This window comes from Ranitomeya variabilis, chromosome 2 (genome assembly GCF_051348905.1).
Source record: "Ranitomeya variabilis isolate aRanVar5 chromosome 2, aRanVar5.hap1, whole genome shotgun sequence".
NCBI classification, from domain to species: domain Eukaryota; kingdom Metazoa; phylum Chordata; class Amphibia; order Anura; family Dendrobatidae; genus Ranitomeya; species Ranitomeya variabilis.
The window spans coordinates 42,370,020-42,393,724 of NC_135233.1; the positions used below are offsets into that span (position 1 = coordinate 42,370,020).

General features: G+C 42.2%; 1 protein-coding gene across 6 annotated transcripts in view; it reads right to left on the reverse strand.

The window, feature by feature from the left end:
• The window catches only part of SYT14 (synaptotagmin 14), a 203,785-nt gene that overhangs the window by 26,452 nt on the left and 153,628 nt on the right, over positions 1–23,705 (reverse strand). For 5 of the 6 annotated variants that reach the window (XM_077282335.1, XM_077282336.1, XM_077282332.1 and 2 more), the window contains 2 exons: positions 9,488–9,759; positions 3,639–4,091 (listed from right to left, as the gene is read on the reverse strand). In XM_077282335.1, coding sequence (XP_077138450.1) covers positions 3,639–4,091; positions 9,488–9,759 — 725 coding nt within the window. Of the gene's footprint in view, positions 1–46; positions 375–3,638; positions 4,092–9,487; positions 9,760–23,705 lie in introns of those variants that run through there. The other variant, XM_077282333.1, reaches the window with a different exon arrangement.

Sequence of the window (23,705 nt, forward strand, 5' to 3'; positions counted from 1 at the left end):
AGATACCAGCTTGGCAAAAGAAATCCTTATACAGACCAAGCTGGACAAGACAAAACATGGAAAATAACTAGAACGATAAGGCCCACAGCATGTGGACTGCAGAAAACAAAGCCAGCACTTATCTTTGTTGAAATGAACAGCAAGCAAGAGAGACCAGGCAGGGAAGTGAATCCTCCAGGAAACAATGGACAACTGGCACTAACTAAAGGGTCAAGCAAGACTAAATAGCCCAGTCAGAATTGCAATAAGTGGACACACCTGATGAATGCTGCGATCCAAAGACAGCAGCACTACCACTTATAACCACCGGAGGGAGCCCAAGTGCAGAATTCACAACAGGGGAGAGCGTGGTCTAACAAAAGTATCATAATCACCTGTCAAAAGAGGCACAAATATAGACAAAATTATGCTTCCGTTCATGGCTGGAGTACATTTCTGATACATCAACATTATTAAAGGGTAATTATCATCTTCACAGATTGGATTTTTTCGCATAGATCTTGTAAAAACAAAAACTTTTGTCATTTGTTGTTTATTAAAATTTGTAATCGTTCTTGAAATATTATCACTTTTTTGTACACAGCTCGTTACCTCAGTGACCGACCGACACTGCTGTCTAGCAGCGATGGCCAAACATGCACAGTGCTTACAAGCTCTTTCCTGTTCCGCTTGTAAGCGCTGTTTTGATGCTGATTGGATCACTGGAGCGTAATTATATCGTAATCCCGGCCAGGTTCAGATCAATGCTTACAAGCTACACAGCGATGCTGGTCGGTCTCCTAGGTGACGAACGGTAAACAAAAAGAAAAGTGTTAATCTCTCAAGAACGATTGGAAATTTTAATAAGCAGTAAATTGCAAAATGGTTTATTTTTACAAGCACTATCCAAAAATACCCATCTATGAAGATGGGAATATGTTTGTTAGGCAATCCCTTGCAGTTGTCGAATAGCCACGAGACTTGCAGCTGCGGGGATTGGAACATATCTTTCGAGTACGTCGATGACTCGGTTAGCACTCAAGCATGCTGAGATAACACCTCACTAGTCCTTAGTGATCTTGCATCGAGATACACATTGTAGATTTTTTTTTATTTAAAACCACTTTAAATCTACATAATCCAATTAAAATAGGTAGTTGTAATCTAAATTAATCTTCATCTGGAAGGTAAAATGATCGTTAATTCAGAATAAAGTCTCTGTTTAACAGAAAATCGAATAATCATTTATTTATTTTCTTTTAATTTTGTAAAAACTTACCAAAAAAAAGACTCTCTTGTTCGTTCTTACTCGCTTCTAAGGCCGGCGTCACACTGGCGAGTTTTACGGACGTAAGAGCGCAGAAAATACGTCCGTAAAACTCGCAAAATAAACGGCACAATTATTCTCAATGGGGCTGCTCCTATCAGCCGTATATTACGGTTCAGTATTATACGGCTTTCTACGGCCGTACAAAATCGGAGCATGCTGCGTTTGTCAGCGTATTGCGCAAAAAAATCGCCAATGAAAGTCTATGGGGGCGAGAAAAATACGGATTCCACACGGACCAGCAGTGTGACTTGCGAGAAATACGCAGCGGTGTTAGAGAAAAGCCGGTAATTCAATTGCCGGCTTTTCATTTCTCCTGCCTAAACCCGACAGGATATGAGACATGGTTTACATACAGTAAACCATCTCATATCCCCTTTTTTTTTGCATATTCCACACTACTGTTAGTAGTGTGTATGTGCAAAATTGCAGCGCTGTAGCTGCTAAAATAAAGGGTTAAATGGTGGAAAAAATTGGCGTGGGCTCCCGCGCAATTTTCTCCGCCAGAGTGTTAAAGCCAGTGACTGACGGCAGATATTAATAGCCTAGAGAGGGTCCATGGTTATTGGCCCCCCCGTGGCTAAAAACATCTGCCCCCAGCCACCCCAGAAAAGGCACATCTGGAAGATGCGCCTACTCTGGCATTTGGCCACTCTCTTCCCATTCCCGTGTAGCGGTGGGATATGGGGTAATGAAGGGTTAATGCCACCTTGCTATTGTAAGGTGACATTAAGCCAGATTAATAATGGAGAGGCGTCAATTATGACACCTATCCATTATTAATCCAATTGTTTGAAAGGGTTAAAAAACACACACACACATGATTTAAAAGTATTTTAATGAAATAAACACAGCGGTTGTTTTAATATTTTATTGCTCTCTCAATCCATTTGCAGACCCTCGCTTGGCAAAACAATAAACCCACAATATACATACCTTCTGCTGACCCGTCACGTCCCACAAGGTAATCCATCTGAAGGGGTTAAAATAATTTACAAGCAGGAGCCCTGCAAATGCAGCTGTGCTCGTGCTTGTAATTCCCCGGCGAATGAAGGAAATGTAGGTCATTGACCTACATTTCCTTCAGTCGCGGTGATGCGCCCCTGCTGGATGTTCTCATGAATTGCAGCCTGGCAACTTTTTCCCACGCTCCAGGTCATATGAGGACATCCACCAGGGAGCGCATCACCGCGACTGAAGGAAATGTAGGTCAATGACCTACATTTCCTTCATTCGCCGGGGAATTACAAGCACGAGCACAGCTGCATTTGCAGGGCTCCTGCTTGTAAATTATTTTAACCCCTTCAGATGGATTACCTCGTGGGACGTGACGGGTCAGCAGAAGGTATGTATATTGTGGGTTTATTGTTTTGCCAAGCGAGGGTCTGCAAATGGATTGAGAGAGCAATAAAATATTAAAACAACCGCTGTGTTTATTTCATTAAAATACTTTTAAATCATGTGTGTGTGTGTTTTTTAACCCTTTCAAACAATTGGATTAATAATGGATATGTGTCATAATTGACGCCTCTCCATTATTAATCTGGCATAATGTCACCTTACAATAGCAAGGTGGCATTAACCCTTCATTACCCCATATCCCACAGCTACAGGGTGTGGGAAGAGAGTGGCCAAGTGCCAGAATAGGCGCATCTTCCAGATGTGCCTTTTCTGGGGTGGCTGGGGGCAGATGTTTTTAGCCACGGGGGGCCAATAACCATGGACCCTCTCCTGGCTATTAATATCTGCCGTCAGTCACTGGCTTTACCACTCTGGCGGAGAAAATTGCGCGGGAGCCCACGCCAATTTTTTCCGCCATTTAACCCTTTATTTTAGCAGCTACAGCGCCCAAATTTTGCATACACACACTACTAACATTAGTAGTGTGGAATATGCAAAAAAAATGGGGATATGAGATGGTTTACTGTATGTAAACCATGTCTCATATCCTGTCGGGTTTGGGAAGGAGAAATGAAAAGCCGGCAATTGAATTACCGGCTTTTCACATATATCGCGCTGTAGTAAATATAAATACAGACTACATATATATATGTGTCTCAATGACATATATATATATATACTGTATATATGTTTTCCCAAACATTTGAGCACATAAATCCATTAGATGTCGGTTTTGCAAGCCTGCGAGAAAATATCGCAGTATGGATGCCATACGGATTACATACGGAGGATGCCATGCGCAAAATACGCTGACACACCCTGCCTACGGATCACTATTTTGGGAACATTTCTCCGTATTACGGCCGTATTACGGCCGTAAAATACGGACCGTATTGTCTTACGCCGAGTGTGACGCCGGCCTAAGACTTACCGAGAGACTGTAGGCCGGCTCTAAGACTATGGGGATGGACAGCTTTCCTTGGAGATTCAGCTTCGTCAGGTTAAACACCTTCTCCCCGACAATCCTTTCTTTTTTCATCCGACGGAGCAGGTAAAGTCTGAATCGCACGGCGTAGTTTGCAATCATTTCCAATTCTATATGATTGAAGTTAAAGGTCTCCGTGAACATCGGGCAAGGTCCCTTCTGAACGCCGGTTTTGGTTCTCTGTTTTTTCATGGGTAACAAAACAAGATGGACCTGCCAGGAATTACTATTCCCAGTCCTGTTGTGTGTGGGCAGATCGGTGACAGCTGTCACAGTGACGAGAAGTTTCTGCTCCTGTGAATCATAGTCAAAAGTTACATCCAACGTGCCGTATTTAGCTACTGGCTCCGGATCAAAAGACTTAGGAAGCTGTGAAGATGATCCTCTGGCTGACAAATCCTACGGAAAAAAAAAAATAAATAGGAGTATGCATGTATTTATTGCATTGGCTTTTAGATCTTTACAGAATAAAATAATAAAAATATATATATATGGATAAAAAACAAAATAAAATAAAAAAACAAAAAAATCACCGGATAACAAGAGCTGAAAATAAACCTTCCAGAAATCCATGGAATATATTATAGCTTTTTCTTCCCTGAGCTAAGAACTTGTCAAAAATGACTATTAAGTATACCCCGAATTAGTGTTATAGCCTAAGGATGTTTTACATCGCTTGGGAATTTGCAGGAGAGACGTAGATTGGCACTCGGCGGAGCTTTTACTACATTTTCGTCAATGGAGAAATAATAAATTAAATGCCGGGGTGTGAAGGAACGCGTCGGGTGCTGTTTAACGGTGTGTGTAGTTGTAGGGTTATTATCGCGGGGTTTGTGCAAATTGAAGATTTTGCACCTTCGATAACGACCTGAGAATTGTTACATGGAGGGAAAGCAGGAAAAAAAAATGCAAATGTTTCACCTTAAAATTGGCAATAAATGTACTGTATCTAATGATAATTGGTGAAGCGTGAACGTGCCGGGATAAGGTGTTATCTGAGCATGCTAACCGAGTGTCTTTGGAATGCTCCAAAAATATGTTCGAGTCCCCGCAGCTGCAAGTCTCGGAGCTGTTTGACAGCCACAACACATGCAGGGATTGGATAACAAACATGTGTTGCGAATGTTGAAACAGCCACCAGACATGCAGCCGCGGGGACGTGAAGATATTTTTCGAGTACGCCGAAGACACTCGGTCAGCACCCGAGCATGCTCAGATAACACCTTATCCCAGCACGTTCGCTCATCACTAATAATAATGTCTGCATCAAGACAGGGCGATTTTTCGCTTTTATGCTTTTGGTTATTCCTCGCCTTCTTTGAAGAGCCATAACTTTTTTACTTTTTGGTCCACGTAGCCATATTACGGCCCGACTATCTTCAATACGAGTTGTAGTTTTGAATGACACCATTCATTTTACCATATAATGTAGAAGAACTAAAAAACAAGAAAACAAAAAAAAGGAAGTGTGGTGGAATGATGAAAAAAGAAAGCATTCCAAAGCATTCCTGCTGTTATTATTTTATTCTTTCCCTCTTTACGGCGTTTATTGTGCAGTAACAATGACCTGGCAACACAATTCTTCTGGTCCGTACAATCACGGCAATACAACACTTAAGACTTTTTTTTTATAATGAACATTGCACAAACATTGGTTTGTTTCGCGCCATTTTCTGAAATCAGTAACTTTTTTTACTGGATGGGGGCTTGTTTTTTTCTGTGGCAAGATGTAAGTTTTTTTAATCACTTTTTATTGTATTTTTTTAGGAGTACGATAAAAAAAAAAGTCATTTCTAGAATTTTTTTTTTCTTGACAAGCTTTACTGTTTGGGTTTATTATTTATTTATTATGCTTATCTTATCTTTGCGCTTTCTTATTCCATAGTGTTTTACATAGATTATCATCAAACATTCCCTATCAGTAAGTCTTTGGAGTGTGGGAGGAAATCGGAGAATCCGGAGGAATTCCACACAAACACGGGGAGAACATACAAACTGCTTGCAGATGTTGTCCTTGGTGGGATTTGAACCAGGACCCCAGCTCTGCAAAGAAATAGTGCTAACCGCTGAGACACCGTGCTTATTAATTTTATATTTTTACAGTACAAAGTTTTACGGTCGCCGTGATGCCAAACTATTATTTTTTAATCATTTTTTTATTTTTAAATTGGGAAAAGGAGGGGGGTGGGTGAGTTAAATTTTTTTATTTTTTTTTTTTTTTATTTCTTGAATGTTTAAAGACAAAATCCAGGAAATAAACCACAAAAATTAGAATATACCGTAAAGTAAGTAAATTAGTAAAATAGTGATAGTACATATAAATAACATAGGGTACTTAGCTCACAATATTTTGATTAAAAAGTATAAAATCCATCCAACCGTGACAAGGTGACCCAATTGGGATGGTCCTGTCCTATCTCTAGTATTAAAACCTCACCTCTTGTCAAACGGCGCCAAGTATTCCATCTGTACAGCTTCCCATGGATGGGGGTGTCTCAGTCAGACCCGTCGCTGATGTCATTTGACACAAATTTTAACACTAGAGACAGGTTAGGGACTGTCCTGATAGGTACACCTTGTCGCGGGATACCTTTAATGTTGTTTTTTTAATCAAAATAGATTTAAAGATTTAAATAAGTAACTATTTACCATTACTAGTACTAGTACCATTTACTTTCTGTAGGGTATATGCTCATTTTTGTTTTGTTTTTTGCGTATTTTCTATGAAATGGCCACAGTGTGAACGTGCTCTTACATTTTGCACGTATACCAGCTTATAGTCCAGCTCAGTTTTTTGGTTTTTCGAATATTCATTTTCACTTTATTTTTAAGTCCCCCTGGTGGAACCTGTAATCAGAGCTCGTCGTCACCGGCCCTGTACCTGTATAGAGAAGGCTCAGCTCCTGAGTCCGATCCATATATGCACATCCTAATGCTCATATGCATGTACATCAGTGTGCATGTATAATAATAAAAAATACCGTGTCATGGCAACTCCATTTCTTTTTCTGATTCACAAGAAAGATATGTCCCTGAGTTTCCTCGTCATCATCTTTGAACTCATCATCTTTCCTCTATCTCATAGATCTTCCTTACCTGACCTATCTATCGCAATTAACAACATCACGCTTTCCCCCGTACCGGAAGTCCGTTGCCTCGGTGTAACCCTTGACTCTGCCCTGTCCTTCAAACCGCACATCCAAGCTCTTTCCACCTCCTGTCGCCTCCAGCTCAAAAATATCTCCAGAATCCGTCCCTTCCTCAACCGTCAATCTACTAGAATGCTTGTGCATGTCCTCATCATCTCTTGCCTCAACTACTGCAACATCCTTTTCTGTGGCCTCCCTGGTAACACCCTTGCACCTCTCCAGTCCATCCTTAACTCTGCTGCCTGACTAATCCATCTCTCTCCTCGCTACTAATACTGACCTACAAAGCCATCCATAACCTGTCTCCTCCATATATCTCTGAACTAATCTCCCGATATCTTCCCTCACGTAATCTCCAGTCCTCCCAACCTCCTTCTCTCCTCCACACTTATTCGCACCTCACCCAACCGCCTCCAAGACTTATCCCCCATCCTCTAGAATTCTTTGCCCCAACACATCCGACTATCAACCACATTCGGATCCTTCAGACGGAACCTGAAAACCCACCTCTTCAGGAAAGCCTACAGCCTGCACTGACCCCGCTGCCTCCTCACCACTACCGAAGCCACCGCCTCACCAACACCGGAGCTCCTGCAACCCTCAACCTATTGTCTCCTTCCCCATAATCCTGTAGAATGTAAGCCCGCAAGGGCAGGGTCCTCGCCCCTCTGTACCAGTCTGTAATTGTTAGTTTGCTTACTGTAAGTGATATCTGTAACTTGTATGTAACCCCTTCTCATGTACAGCACCATGGAATCAATGGTTCTATGTAAATAAATAATAATAATAATAATCAGTGATGTGTATGAAAAGGTCTGGCTGACCGGCTTATTTTAATAGCTAACCCAGCCCCTTTTTCTCCGTCTACGATAGAGAAGGAGGCTGGCTTAGCTATTAAAATGAGCCGTTCAGCCAGACCCCTTCATACCCATCACTGATGACGAGCCAACACAGGGACATATCTCTCGTGTTGAACCCAAGAAGAAGCGGAGCTGTTGAAAGGGGAAGTTCTCTGTGTCAAACACAACCTGCAAATGCAGCCTCCAGCTCCTGTGCCAATACCTGAAAATCGTAGAATCTTTTATTTTTTTTAAATAAAAGTACATTAGTAAATTGTATATTTTAATACAGTTTTTTTTTTTTAAATTTTGACCTCCTCACAGCAAGTTTTCTTGGATATCTCTTGCTTACGGATGGAGGTTCACATTTCAATCATTATTTTAATAACTTCCGAGATTAACTTTTGCTTCTAATCTGGTCAATATTTACAGACAGGAGGAACCGTAAATGAGCGCAGTTTGTGCTTGGGTAAACCTTTGACATTTACTAAATGGAGCACGGTGGGGGGAGAAGAAATACACGTAAAACCTTTGATTAAAACATATTTAAATCTTCCGACCGGATGAGACCAGAAAAGTGAGACGGCAATAATTACTTGGCATTTTATTAATCTCTTGTTGTTTAATAATAATCCTGTCTGCTTTAATCAAGCTGATATTCCAATTCATTATGCTGTGTGCACACATTGAGTCTTTGCAGAAGATTTTTCTGCAGGAGAAAACTGAATGTTGGCAGGAAAACATGAATTTTTGACACATTTTTTTCAATATAAAATGCTGCAAAAAGTGCTGAAATAATTGATACACAGCAGATTTCATCAAAACTCTCTGATGTTTCAAATCCACAAAGGAGAAAAGAAGCGTGTGTATGAGATTTCAGGAATTATTCGCTTTGCTGGTACTGTAAAATGCTGCGTTTTTTTTTCTACAGCAAAAGAGTGTGGGGAAAAAAGACAAAAACGAAAAATGTGAACAAGCCCCAAGGCTACGTTTACATTTGCGTTGTGCGCCGCAGCGTCGGCGCCGCAACGCACAACACAAACATAAACGCAGCAAAACGCATGCACAACGCTGCGTTTTGCGCCGCATGCGTCCTTTTTTTCATTGATTTTTGACGCAAAAATGCAACTTGCTGCGTCCTCTGCGCCCAGACGCGGGCGCCGCAGGGACGCATGCGGCGCAAAACGCAAGTGCGACGCATGTCCATGCGCCCCCATGTTAAATATAGGGGCGCATGACGCATGCGGCGACGCTGCGGCGCAGACCGCAAATGTGAACGTAGCCTTAGAGCAATCCACTATTTTTTATTTATTACAATAGGGACCCCAGTAATTTCGATGTAAACTGTGCAATGACTAATTTTTCCTATGGTGGTCCTACATCATGTTACCTGGGCACCTATAGTGCTGTTCATCCTGTGTTTCCTGGTTCATCACTTACAGAACACTTAAAGGGCTTGTCCAGGCTTATAGCTCAACATAGAGTGACTGCAGACTTGTGAATCCTCACAGTGTGCATTGTTCATGATGTCAGGAATCTCCGGTGCGATTTGCATACTTCCGACTAGACGTGACCGGCTTTGTTCAATTCACGTCTAGTCGTCATGTGTCCGCATATATGCAAATCGCCAAGCACCCGCCGTTCCCATTGCTGGCAGCATGTACACTGCACACTGTGAGGATTCACAAGTATGCAGTCACATAGAGTCCCAAGCATCTGAACAACCCCTTTAAGGCTGTAATACATTTTTGATATCTGTTTGGCCTACATGTGGCGAGTGACTACTACCTGCTCATGTATTACACACCTCTGGGCTCAGAACGGCCGTGCTATCGCTGGGGACATCTTCTTCGTAGCCTTTGTTCTGGAAGCTCTCTGCTTCATGCCCCATACTCCCCTCACTGGGGCATTTATTGTAGGAGTATCTGGGACTGTTGCTACAATGGGACAGTTCACATTTACTATCCCCGAGTTCAGAAGGAGTACAGGAAAGGTGAGGAGTTGCAGAGTCATCCTGGTAAGGTGGCGGCTGGAGCTCGTCTAGTGGCGGAGTCCTCCTCATTCTTTGGATGCTGTTAGCTGTAAATAAGCAGATCCATCAGTTCTGGTAATCTCTCGATTTGATAAACCACATCTTATATTTATAAACCCCCTGACAGATGTCGCGACACATTATATTTATTTTATAGCGCCCTTAAAGAGGTCCTGTCACTTGCCATAAATATGTAATTTCATTTACCTGGTCTAAATGCCGCTGTTCTCCTGAATCCGGAGATATTTTTCTTTTGTTCCTGCGCCTCTCCTCGTTCCTGAGATATGGCCACCTTAAAATGTAGCATGTTAAGCCAAATTGGCGTGGTCCTCAGCTCTACTACGTGGCAGTCTACTTGAGGGCAACGCCCACTTGAATAAAAAGCCTGGATTTATATACAGTGAAGAAGGGGCCATATCTCAGGAACGGAGAGGAGCAGAAACAAAAGAAAAACATCGCCGGATTTGGGGGAACAGCTGCATTTACACAAGATAAAAATTATGGCATCTAACAGGTCTTCTTTAATTCCAGGATGCTAGACATGCAAAAATAGTACTGTATATAACATGTATAACATACGTGACATAAGTATACAACATAGGGTACAATAACCGAGTTTAACTAACCAACAGATTAGTAGAAATGGAGAGAGCGCCCTGCCCACGAGGGCTTACGATCTACCAGGAAGGGTGAAGGAGACAGAAGTTGAGGGTAGAAGTTGCTCATATGGCATGTGGATGGCAGCGGGGGTATCGTAGCTAGTACCCATTTTTGGAAAGATCGGTTTTCAGGTAGCAAATGAAGGCTTCAGCAGTAGGAGAGTGTTTGAACGGTTGGGGTGGTGAGTTTTGGAGCATGGGGGGAAGCATGGGAGAACTTTTGAAGACGTTATTTGGAGAGGAGGAGAGCAAAGAAGGAAGACAGGAGATGATATGTGGGGAAAAGTGGAAGATTAGGGCAGAGATGTATGGAGGAGACAGGTTATGGCCTTGAGATTATAAGCGCAGAGGTAGTGGAAGATTAGGGCAGAGATGTATGGAGGAGACAGGTTATGGCCTTGAGATTACAAGCGCAGAGGTATTGGAAGATTAGGGCAGAGATGAATGGAGGAGACAGGTTATGGACTGGAGATTATGTGTGGACTGATAGCAAGCACTTAGACCAGAGATGTCTGGAGGAGACACGTTATGGACAACCTTGTAAGTCATGGTTAGTCATTTTTAACTGAATTCTCAGGCCAATGGGAAGTGAAGGGATTTGTTGAGGGGTGAAGCAGAAGAGTGATGAAGGGAGAGGTAGGTTAATCGGGTTGCAACGCTAAGGATGGATCTGAGGGACATCAGAGAACTAAATAGGAGGTCACTGAGAAAGTGGTCGAAGATAATGAGGGCATGCAATAACATTGGTGAATATTATCAACTATTTTAAAACACCTTCAGAATTGGCCACATACGCTCCTCCGTACACCATACTGTGTCCCCAGACGTCTCCTGACTTTTTCTTCAGCCGGGGTGAATTATATTTTGTCTCTGGTCAGGTAGGTGAGTAGTATCCTGGTTATTTTTTCACACTCAAGTTCCTAGTTAGAATGTGCTTCAAGGTAGTAAATATAATCTAACCAGCAGATATTCCAATATTTGCCAACAGTCCCAGTTTCACAGGACTCTTTGCAAATAAGTGATGATTTGAGTTTAGAAGGACATTTCTGGGTTGTTTTGTGGCGGTCTCGCGGGATGGGACAGGACTTAAATGCTCCATTATTTGGGATTCCAATAGAATTATTGATTATCGAGTTCCCGATCTTTCTTTTTCCTGATGTTGTGACAAACTCATACTCTACATATCTGGCCAAAATCAGCCATTTCTGCTGAGGTTCATGTAAAATGTATTAGAGACTTGAGGCGCAGCTCAAATTTTTACAAACTTGACAGTAGTACGTGACTGAACGACTACTCATCGTGTTTGTTAAGTGCAGACATGTATGTTTCTGAAGAGTTCACCGTATACATTAATGCCGCCCTAATAAGAGATTACGAAATATCTGCACAACCACAGTCACTAGCGGGAAGCCTGTCACTCAACACATGGCAGTCTGCTGGGAAGACCAAGACGACAAAGAGAAGAGTTGGACAGGCTGTCAATAGATGGATGTCACTTTTTCGGCAATTAAGAGGCAATTATTACCGGGGGGGAGATCATCCTGCCAGATGTGGACTGACGTTTGTCTCTGGTGCATATTTAACTAAAAAGCAATGACACCTTCAACATTGGGGATTGAGGCAGTTTAAGACGTTATCAAGCGACGATGTGACAAATGGGTAAAAGGAATAAGATTTAATTATGTTTTCCGACTGAGATTCTACTGATTATACTTTGAATGCTTCGTAATTTGTCCTAAAAAAATCCATTGTGGATTTTTTTGCATTTAAATTCCGCAGTGAAATCCTGTTTTGCATCCAGTTTTTAATGCAGATTTCATCCCGGTCATTGTGAAGGGTAAAATCGGCTGTGAAAATCAAGCGAAAAAAAAAAAATCCATGCGGAACTCGAGTTTCCACATTCCGTTCCGTTCCCGCAGAGTGTGGATAAAGTGTAGTCCAATCACATCTGCTTTGCTGCTACTTTAAAAAGTCTTTGTCGTTTCAGCAAACTTTTCAAAACTCGATAGTATAAGCGAATGTAATAAGAGTTGTAAGTTTGGAGATATATGTTCTTTTATCCACTTATGAGCCATCTTTTCTCTTTCCCTGCCTCATACACCCATCACGCCCTCTAAAAAAAAACCTGCTAAAATCTGTCTTGATCAAAACGACACCGACTGGCGGCACAATGAGGGATCACATTACGTGCATATATAAAAATCTATAAAGAGGAAAAGACAAAGACACGGCAATAGGGTATTGTTGCTTTCTAGCAAGTGCTTTATCTCACCCCAGAGCTGAATTCACATCTACTCTGCTCAGTACTGCTATATAAAATCCTCCATGTTGCAGCAGGAATCCCTCATGTCTCTGCGTGCTGTGCATGGGAGACATCATAGCAGGCAGTCTCCTCCCTCCAGCTCAGAGACAACTAAAATTTATACACTGGGCTTGCAGAGAGTAACAATGCTAAAAAATGCATGATATAATGGCCGGAAATAGTGTTATCCTCACGTACACACACATAAAACCTATTCTGAACAGTCACCTGAAATGACAGGCATGCTTTAATATCCAGTGCATCTTCCGCCCTCATATCTAGATGGAAACCCTCAGTGTGTTCAATATATGTGAACATACCCTTCCTTATTCCATATCCTGGTACAATGAGTAAATAGTTAATAGCATGTGCCAAGGGGAATTCAGATATGAGAATATTAGGATTTTAGCGGGTTCCTCATAATAAAGACATTAGTCGGGTTCTGACCAATAGGAGCCCCACAGTTGTTAAAAAAAATTGTCTCCTATCAGCTCTTCACTGTCATTTCAGGAGGCTGCGTGATCAGCAACGGGCGCAGTGGTTTCTGGCGAACACATAGGCGGCTCCTGAAAACTAGGAGAAATATTATCCTCCAGGTATGTAAGGTGGGTGCTCCAGCTGAGACTATGCCATGAATCACGGCCCATGATAATGATCAACAAGATCGTCAAAGGATTGCAGCTAAAAGTGAATGCCTGTCACTGCGGCTGGATAGAAAGATAAATGCATAGATAATAGAGAGATAGATAGATATTAGATAGACAATATATATTAGATAGATAATGGATAGATAGATAATAGATAGATAGAAATTAGATAGATAATAGAATTTAGATAGATAGATAATAGATAGATATTAGATATAGATTATAGATAGATGATAGATAATAGATAGATGATCGATAGATAATTGACAGATAAAAGATAGTTGATAGATAGATAGATAGATAGATGATAGACAGATAATGGATATAGATAATAGATAGATAGAATATAGATAGACAGATAGACTATAGAAAGATAGATAATAGATAGAATATAGATAGATACTTAGATAGATAGTATTAGATAGATAGATAGATAATATATAGATAGATAATAGATAGATGTGAGATAGATAGATATTAGATAGATAATAGAGAGATAGATAGATAATAGATAGATGATAGATAGATGATAGATAGATATAGATGATAGATAAATATAGATAGATAGATAATTGATAGATATAAGATAGATGATAGATAGATAATAGATAGGAGATAGATAGATTATAGATAGATAGATAGATAGATAGATAGATAGGAGATAGATAGATAGATAGATAGATAGATAGATAGATAGATAGATAGATAGATAGATAATAGACAGATGATAGATACTTGGAAAAAAGAAGCAGCACTCCAGTATTTTCAAAAATACAGAAAGGGACTTTAATAGCCCTGGTGGCGTGGCGACGTTTTGGCTACAATGAGCCCTTCTATACCCGGCTATTAAAGTCCCTTTCTGTATTTTTGTAAATACTGGATTGCTGCCTCTTTTTTCCAAATCTATATCCTATTGCACGGAGGGGATTCCATGCATGGGAGGAAAGTATTGCTATATGTGTGCTGTTCCAACTTCTTGCTCTAGATAGATAGGTAGATAAAGGAAAGAAAGAAACAAAGAAAGAATAAAGGAAGAAGGAAATAAAGGAAAATATAGAAGATAAATATAGATAAAATTGTAATTAAAGATTGATAGTGAGATACATATATACATAGACTGGTAACTAGATAAAAGTGAGACGTATACAATAGATAAGGACATACATATATCGCTCTCTGACGATTGTTACACAGCCTTACTACAAGATATGCTTTGATGCTGTGATAAAATGAGGGATACGCTGCGAGGCATCAGAAATGGATAGTTCAGTGTTTTCCAAGGAAACAGGAGATTTGTGATTGACACGGTTATTGTCTCAGTAAGTGAACACAATGGTTGTGAGTCACTCGGATGAACGCCATTACGTGTCCCCACGGAGCACAAACACCACTCTCTGCGTAGGTAGAGCACTGGTGAGAGTGGCATCATTATCTCTGATAAAGAACGTGAAAAGAAAATTAAAAAGTGGAATGACTTTGGATGTTTGGGTTCCATAATGTGCAGAAAAATAGAATGTATCAGCCAGACGTTCTGCTGGATGTACTACAGGTAGGAACAAGCTTCCAAGACTCTGCAATTTATAGAAATCTCCGCTAAGCTTCATGGAAGTCACAAGTTCTCCCAGAGAAATGAGAATGCACAGGTTATACCAACTGGTAGCCCGAATGTGGCTCTCATGTGCCTGAAGTGCGGCTCCAGAGGAAAGACGGTTTTGCTGCGTTTTTGCCACTTTTTTTTGCTGCGTTTTTCATGCTGATACACTTTAGTGCCTGTTGTTCCTGAGTTTCAGCTTTTAATTTGCATGAAAAAAGGCCGCAAAAACGCAACATGTGAACATAACCTAAGAGAAGAGATCTGCTCGTTGTTATGATGTCATCACTCACATGGATCTAGACCTCTCCAGAATTCAATATCCCAAAATATTAGTCTCTCCTATCCTTGTGAGGCGGATCCTCCTCAAAGCCCTTGTTTTAAATGAGCGATTATTTTGCAGCACGGACACGGGCACTGGTGCAGCAGGATGATCCAGCTGGAACAGCACAAGCAGATGCAGCAGGATGGAAACTGTAGGAGCAGAACTGGCACCACAAGAAACGAATGAACAGAGTTGAAGTCATAGCACTTGGTGTAGCAATGTTGGAGAGTGACATAGAAGAGTCAACAGAATGACAAGGAACCAGAGAAGCAGAGCTAAATGACCCATGACATTCTGAGATAAACTGCTCCTGATGTATAGCAGAGTTAATTCAGTGAAATAGCAGTGTTATGTTTGTCACAGAGTCGAGGCAGAACAGGTCAGCTGCAAAGCAGAGATAACCAGGAATATAGCAGGGCTAGGTTTGTCATAGAGTCCCAGCAGAACTGGCCAGCAGTATTGTAGAGTTACGCCATCACACGATATAGCAGAGCTGGGTTTATCACAGAGTCCAGGCAGCACTTGTGATATCCAACAATATAGCAAAGCTGGGTTTGTCTGGATTTTCATCCTGGGGCAGAAAGACAATCCACAATAGTGGTGTGGATGCTGCTGCATGAGCTGACCTATCAGGCCTTAAAGCAGCGTGCTGGGTTGACATGTTATCCCAACATCCAGAAGAGTGGAGGGACTCGGAAGGATGCAGAACCCGGCACTGAATCTTCGATAAAAAGAGGCACTAAAATGTAACCTCTTCTAATGATCTTAAACCCGACCATAACCATGTACGCAATCATTATTATTGTTTTATCTCCCATCCACCGATAGCACCTAGGTCCGAAGGCAGAATAGGGGTCTCGGCTTCCCATTATGAATGGAGAGGTAGTGAGCATGTGCAACCACTGCACCTTCTCTGTCTACAGCAGGCGTTCGCACATGCTCACTACTACTCTATACACATAGGGAACTTTGCACCCACCATTCTCAGGATCAGTGGATGTCTCAGAAGGCAGACCCCCCCGAGATCATACATTTATCATCTAGCCTGTAGATAAGTGATATATGTTGGTTATTGGACATGTCAGATTGGAATATTGGTACCGCCGCTGGTACCTGGCCCTTAGAGCAGCCCTGCCAGCATCTAAAGCTAAAGCTATGCTTCTATTGCGGTGATTTTCCATAACTCGTTGTGATTTGTCACTATATCCACAATTGTACTGCTATTACTACTATATTATCTCGGATAGAAGACATTTACTTTTTATGCATATAAGCCAAAAAATGCCTTACTCAGCCTCCCCAGGTCCAGCGCTTAGTCTTCGTCGCTGCTCCCGGTGTTTGTTATTGTCTGCGGTGCTGACATCACATCAACAGCGCTGCAGCCAATCACGAGTTAACAGCACTAGCTGCTCAGAGATACTAAGATCACTGATTGGCTGCAGCGTTGTTGTTGTGACGTCAGCGCTGCAGACAATAACAGACCATGAGAACAGCAGCGCTGGACCTGGGAGGGTGAGTAAAGAACAATTTTTATTTTAAACAAACTGCATTTGGGGGATAAGGGTTTTCTAGAACCAGAAAACTCTTTTAATTCATCAGGTTATTTATGGTGATAGGTGCAAATAAAAATGCTAAAAAAAATACTTTTTTTCCCTAATTTAAAAAATAGTAAATTATACAGTTATTTATTTTTACACTCAAACAGCGTAAAAAAATATAAAATAATATACATCAGTAGACAAAAAAAAGTTATGGCTTTTTAAATGTGGAAAGGGAAAAAACTAAAACTTACACACACACAAAAAAAAAAAAGACACTTCCAGGGCTGATCATTAAGGGGTTACGTATGTAAATGAGGTATGGTAAGTATATAATATGTAGTGATTTCTACAGCTACGGTTAATGGGCTAACGAGACGGTTTTTCACACATGTATCAGTAATGAGGAAACCTGTGAAGTTCTTAAGGTTCTCTCCGTCCTAATTTCAGTGTTCTGATTGATGCCGCACCTGGCGAGTATTCCGTCGAAAAAACAAGAGAACGATTCTCCGGACTTGGAATTTAGTGTAATTTTTTTTTTTTAACCAAATTAGTATTTTTAGATTCTCAAGATTAATGAAGCGACAAGTGTTAACGCTCGATAAACTGCTGTATTTCCAATGACGTTAATGTATACAGTATGCCTCATAATTGCAATTAATCAGCCACTTAGACAACGCCAATGACTTCATGGATGATAAGAAACACCGCACGTTAGAAATTAGGTAATACCCGTGTAAGCAAGACCTGCCTTGAGCAACCGTTAATGGCTATTCAACTGAATACGAGTTAATTATCTAACAACTATCGTTAGCAGCCAATTAAAAACAGGAGGAAAAAAAAAAAAACAAGGAAAAAAAACATTGTTCTGCTCGGGATCCTTGCAAGATCTGAAGGCCAAGTAATCAAAGAAGAACAGAATTACAGGAATTTACATAATGATTTACAGTAAATTAATACTAAAGACCCCCGACTGGGGGAAACTGTAATCCTCTAATATGTCTGCGTACATATAAATCTCCGCAACTGCAATTAACTAGAATAAAGTCACAATATTAGAATGTGAATGTATCACCCGAATGGAGAAAAGGAAAATGTTTTTGAAAATTGCGTAAATGAAAGGACAAAAGTAGTCAATCAGGATTAAGAACTAATTTCTCTAAGGCAGGGTAGTAATTGCGTAAGGGCCTGGATTATTTGTTAGTCTTTTCACCGCATCTTCAATGAGCCGTTTCTTAAATGTTCCTTGTACTTTCAAAGAATTTGATCTCATTTGTAAGATAATGTGAAAAAAATGTACAATCTGCGAATCACTTCATTATCAAATCTTTCTAACAGAAAAGGGGAGCGTACAGTTTGGATTAGCGACGCAATCACGCCACTGGTCCGAACTGTCAATCTTCAGGAGCGCACCGCTCCCCGGCAAACAGGAAGTTGGGAGGCAGTGTGCTCCTGAAGAAAGAAGATGAGAGAACACCTTTAAAAGTGAATCTGTCAGCAGGATTTCACACCTCAAACTATTTTATATGTGTAGATCTTTCAAATACGAGCCCACCGGTACCTTTACGTGGCCAGTCCGTTCCTCTATTACTGAGAAATCAGAGTTTGAACCAATAGGAAAATAAGGCTGTAGATCTGAAGTCTCTGTTACTCCAGCTCTATTCCCTGCACAACCCTGCCCTCTCTTGCTTGACTGATGACTGAAAGCACCAATCCAGCGTTTTTTATTTTATTTCAGCGATGGAGTGGTGCTACTAATCTAGGTTCCCTGAGCTTAGTCTTATACTTAGCAGCCGCTATCGTCAGAACTTCTCAGCGCCACTCCATTCCAGTGGCGTCATCTAGTGACCGTAACTTCAGACTGAGTGGAAGTTGGAGGTAATTTTCACAAGCTCTCATTGTAAATCTAAGACAGCCTCCTTCTTGACTCATTATGGCTCTGATAGACTTACGTTGAGTTGTAATATCTGGATCGCTTCAGCAAACGCTGAAGCGATCCAGTAGATCCCAAACTGCTAAAGACTGGAGCGGCGTTAGGAAAAGATGAAGACGGTGGCTGGTAAGTATAAGACTAGGCGTAGGGAACTTGAGTGGTGCGTGAAATCCCATAGCATATAGGCTGTCAGTCAAGTAGGAGGAGATGGAGCTGGGCGGGAAATAGAGCTGGAGTGACGGAGGTTTCAGATCTACAAAAGATCTTCAGCCTCATGCATTTAAATGTTGGTTTCTCAGTAATGGAGGAACCGACCGGCCATGTAAAGGTATTGCTGGACAAATTCCCATTAAGTAGGTGGATTGCAATGTTTGGCACTAGCGAGGCATTACTTTCCTCTTAGTACTACAATACCCAGCATGCTGTGGTCCCACAACATACAGAAAGCCTCAGCGTACGGAAATGCAGGTAAATATGATCTAGATTGATACAGCAGATATGGGCTTGTCTTCAGTGTTACATTTGCTAATTTAAACCTGTTGTGCTCGCTCCATAAATTGATGTAAACGCAGAACGTATTGTGCTCATAACAATGGGAAACAACAAAAGGGAATAACATTGATTTGTTGGGTTATTAATGTGTTATAGTAGTCGCCTTAAATGATTAAGGAGCCGCGGTAAAAAGCATGAGAATTTCTCACATGCCTTCTAAGTAATTTCGGGGAAATGTCAGGTTAATTATTGCGTGCGGTATTTTACCTTGTAATTAATACTGCTGCTTGATGGCTGCAATTTTAATAAAACAATGAAGAGACAATGATGGGTTCTCTCCGCAATCACAAACCAAAAACTTTATTTTATTTTTCACCTTCAAAGAAAAAAACTATTTTATTTGTTCTTTTTACATTAATCCTGGGCTTCAGATCACCAGAAGGAAGTTCTGCAATGATCGGTGCATTGTCAGTTTTCCATGTGCGAGTTCTATCTGTGTTGTTCGCGGATAGAACTCGTACCCATTATAGTCTGCGGGGCTCTCCACATGTCCATGTTATTTTGCGGACAGTGTGGTTCGCGCCAAAACAGAGATGTGTCCACCTTTGATCCAATTCGCGGATCAGACTCGCTAATGTAAATCACTGGATATGTGAAAAAATCGAACAGTACTCAGATGCCACCCACATGACCAAATATTGGCCGCTTTTTGGACTACAAGAAAAATCTGTAACGTTCGAATGATCCTTTAGAAGGTTCTGTCCTACATCTACACGGAACAGGTACCGTTTTAAGCACCACTCCATCGTTGTTTTTCTTTTTTTCCCCATTGGAGTGTTATCACTACTGCATGATCCCTGTCCCTAGTAAAATACTTACGAATCGCCGTCTTCTGCTGTTTTGAGCGCTGCTCTAGTCGTCGTTTATTGGCTGAGACCTGCCGGATCGCTCCAGTCTTTCCTGGGCAGGACTTGATTTGTCAGGGGTGGCACAACATTATCTCTACGACGTGGACGCACAGTTGATGTTGCGCCATCCTTGGCTAATCAAAAGCCATGCCGAGGAACGGTATTTGAGGGCCTCCCAACAAGCCATATGTTCCAGTGATCTGGATGCTGGACCAGAGTCCCACAAATCGATCCGGTTATCTCTTATTGGTACTGATGTCAGTAAAATAGTGGTGACATAGACTGAAAGAGGGCTACATATTCACATTTTTTTCTTCCTGCAGCCGCCATTTCTGGAACTCACTACATAAGGGTTTATGTTATGACCCCAATGGCGAGGGTCTCAGAGGAACGTGGAAGTCTGCAGAATACAAAAATCCAGCTCATAGGGCAGTGGTAACTGGGTTGACCATATATCTACTCCTAACGCCAACACTAGAAGTAGCCGGGGATCATTCCTACGTTGATTCTAGATGACACGCTCCAGCCGGAGAATCTAGCTACCCCTAGTAGAGGAAAACAAAAGACCTTTCTTGCCTCCAGAGAAGGGGACCCCAAAGCTGGATAGAAGCCCCCCACAAATAATAACGGTGAGGTAAGAGGAAATGACAAACACAGAAATGAACCAGGTTTAGCACAGAGAGGCCCGCTAACTGATAGCAGAATAAAGAAAGGTAACTTATATGGTCAACAAAAACCCTATCAAAATCCACACTGGAAATTCAAGAACCCCCGAACCGTCTAACGGTCCGGGGGGAGAACACCAGCCCCCTAGAGCTTCCAGCAAAGGTCAGGATATAGATATGGAACAAGCTGGACAAAAATACAAAACCAAAACAAATAGCAAAAAGCAAAAGGCAGACTTAGCTGATATAACTGGAACCAGGATCAGTAGACAAGAGCACAGCAGACTAGCTCTGATAACTACGTTGCCAGGCATTGAACTGAAGGTCCAGGGAGCTTATATAGCAACACCCCTAACTAACGACCCAGGTGCGGATAAAAGGAATGACAGAAAAACCAGAGTCAAAAAACTAGTAACCACTAGAGGGAGCAAAAAGCAAATTCACAACAGTACCCCCCCCCTTAGTGAGGGGTCACCGAACCCTCACCACGACCACCAGGGCGATCAGGATGAGCGGCATGAAAGGCACGAACTAAATCGGCCGCATGAACATCAGAGGCGACCACCCAGGAATTATCCTCCTGACCATAGCCCTTCCACTTGACCAGGTACTGAAGCCTCCGCCTGGAGAGGCGAGAATCCAAGATCTTCTCCACCACGTACTCCAACTCGCCCTCAACCAACACCGGAGCAGGAGGCTCAGCAGAAGGAACTACAGGCACAATGTACCGCCGCAACAAGGACCTATGAAATACATTGTGAATAGCAAACGACACAGGAAGATCCAGACGAAAAGATACAGGATTAAGGATTTCCAATATCTTGTAAGGCCCAATAAAACGAGGTTTAAATTTGGGAGAGGAGACCTTCATAGGAACAAAGCAGGAAGAAAGCCATACCAAATCCCCAACGCGTAGTCGGGGACCCACACCGCGGCGGCGGTTGGCAAAGCGCTGAGCCCTCTCCTGTGACAACTTCAAGTTGTCCACCACATGATCCCAGATCCGCTGCAACCTATCCACCACAGAATCCACCCCAGGACAGTCAGAAGACTCCACATGACCCGAAGAAAAGCGAGGATGGAAACCAGAGTTGCAGAAAAAAGGCGAAACCAAGGTGGCGGAACTAGCCCGATTATTAAGGGCAAACTCAGCCAACGGCAAGAATGTCACCCAATCGTCCTGATCAGCAGAGACAAAACACCTCAAATAAGCCTCCAAAGTCTGATTGGTTCGCTCCGTCTGTCCATTAGTCTGAGGATGGAAAGCAGACGAAAACGACAAATCAATGCCCATCCTACTACAAAAGGATCGCCAGAACCTGGAAACGAACTGGGATCCTCTGTCTGACACAATATTCTCAGGGATGCCGTGCAAACGAACCACGTTCTGGAAAAACACAGGAACCAGATCGGAAGAGGAAGGCAGCTTAGGCAAAGGAACCAAATGGACCATCTTTGAGAAGCGATCACATATCACCCAGATAACGGACATGCCCTGAGATAGCGGAAGATCAGAAATGAAATCCATGGAGATATGTGTCCAAGGTCTCTTCGGGACAGGCAAGGGCAAGAGCAAACCGCTGGCACGAGAACAGCAAGGCTTAGCTCGAGCACAAGTCCCACAGGACTGCACAAATGACCGCACATCCCTTGACAAGGAAGGCCACCAAAAGGACCTGGCCACCAGATCTCTGGTGCCAAAAATTCCCGGGTGACCTGCCAACACCGAGGAATGAACCTCGGAAATGACTCTGCTGGTCCACTTATCCGGGACAAACAATCTGTCAGGTGGACAAGACTCAGGCCTATCAGCCTGAAATCTCTGCAACACACGTCGCAGATCCGGAGAAATAGCTGACAAGATAACTCCATCTTTAAGAATACCAACAGGATCAGCGACTCCAGGAGCATCAGGCACAAAGCTCCTAGAAAGAGCATCGGCCTTCACATTCTTTGAACCTGGTAAATACGAGACAACAAAATCAAAGCGGGAGAAAAACAATGACCAGCGGGCCTGTCTCGGATTAAGGCGTTTAGCAGACTCGAGATACATCAGATTTTTGTGATCAGTCAAGACCACCACACGATGCTTAGCACCCTCGAGCCAATGACGCCACTCCTCAAATGCCCATTTCATGGCCAACAACTCCCGATTGCCCACATCATAATTTCGCTCGGCAGGCGAAAACTTCCTAGAGAAAAAGGCACAAGGTTTCATAACCGAGCAACCAGGGCCTCTCTGCGACAAAACGGCCCCTGCTCCAATCTCTGAAGCATCCACCTCAACCTGAAAGGGAAGTGAGACATCGGGCTGGCACAAAACAGGCGCCGAAGTAAACCGGCGTTTCAACTCCTGGAAAGCCTCCACGGCAGCAGGAGCCCAGTTAGCTACATCGGAGCCCTTCTTGGTCATATCCGTCAAAGGTTTCACAATGCTAGAAAAATTAGCGATAAAACGACGGTAGAAGTTAGCGAAACCCAAGAACTTCTGAAGACTCTTAACTGACGAGGGCTGAGTCCAATCAAGAATAGCTCGGACCTTGACTGGGTCCATCTCCACAGCAGAAGGGGAAAAAATGAACCCCAAAAAGGGAACCTTCTGTACACCAAAGAGACACTTTGAGCCCTTGACAAACAAAGAATTTTCACGCAAAATTTTAAAGACCAACCTGACCTGCTCCACATGCGAATCCCAATTATCAGAAAAAACCAAAATATCATCCAGATAAACAATCAAAAATTTATCCAGATACTTCCGGAAAATGTCATGCATAAAGGACTGAAAAACTGAAGGCGCATTGGAGAGCCCAAAAGGCATCACCAAGTACTCAAAATGACCTTCGGGCGTATTGAATGCGGTTTTCCATTCATCACCTTGCTTAATGCGCACAAGGTTGTACGCACCACGAAGGTCTATCTTGGTGAACCACTTG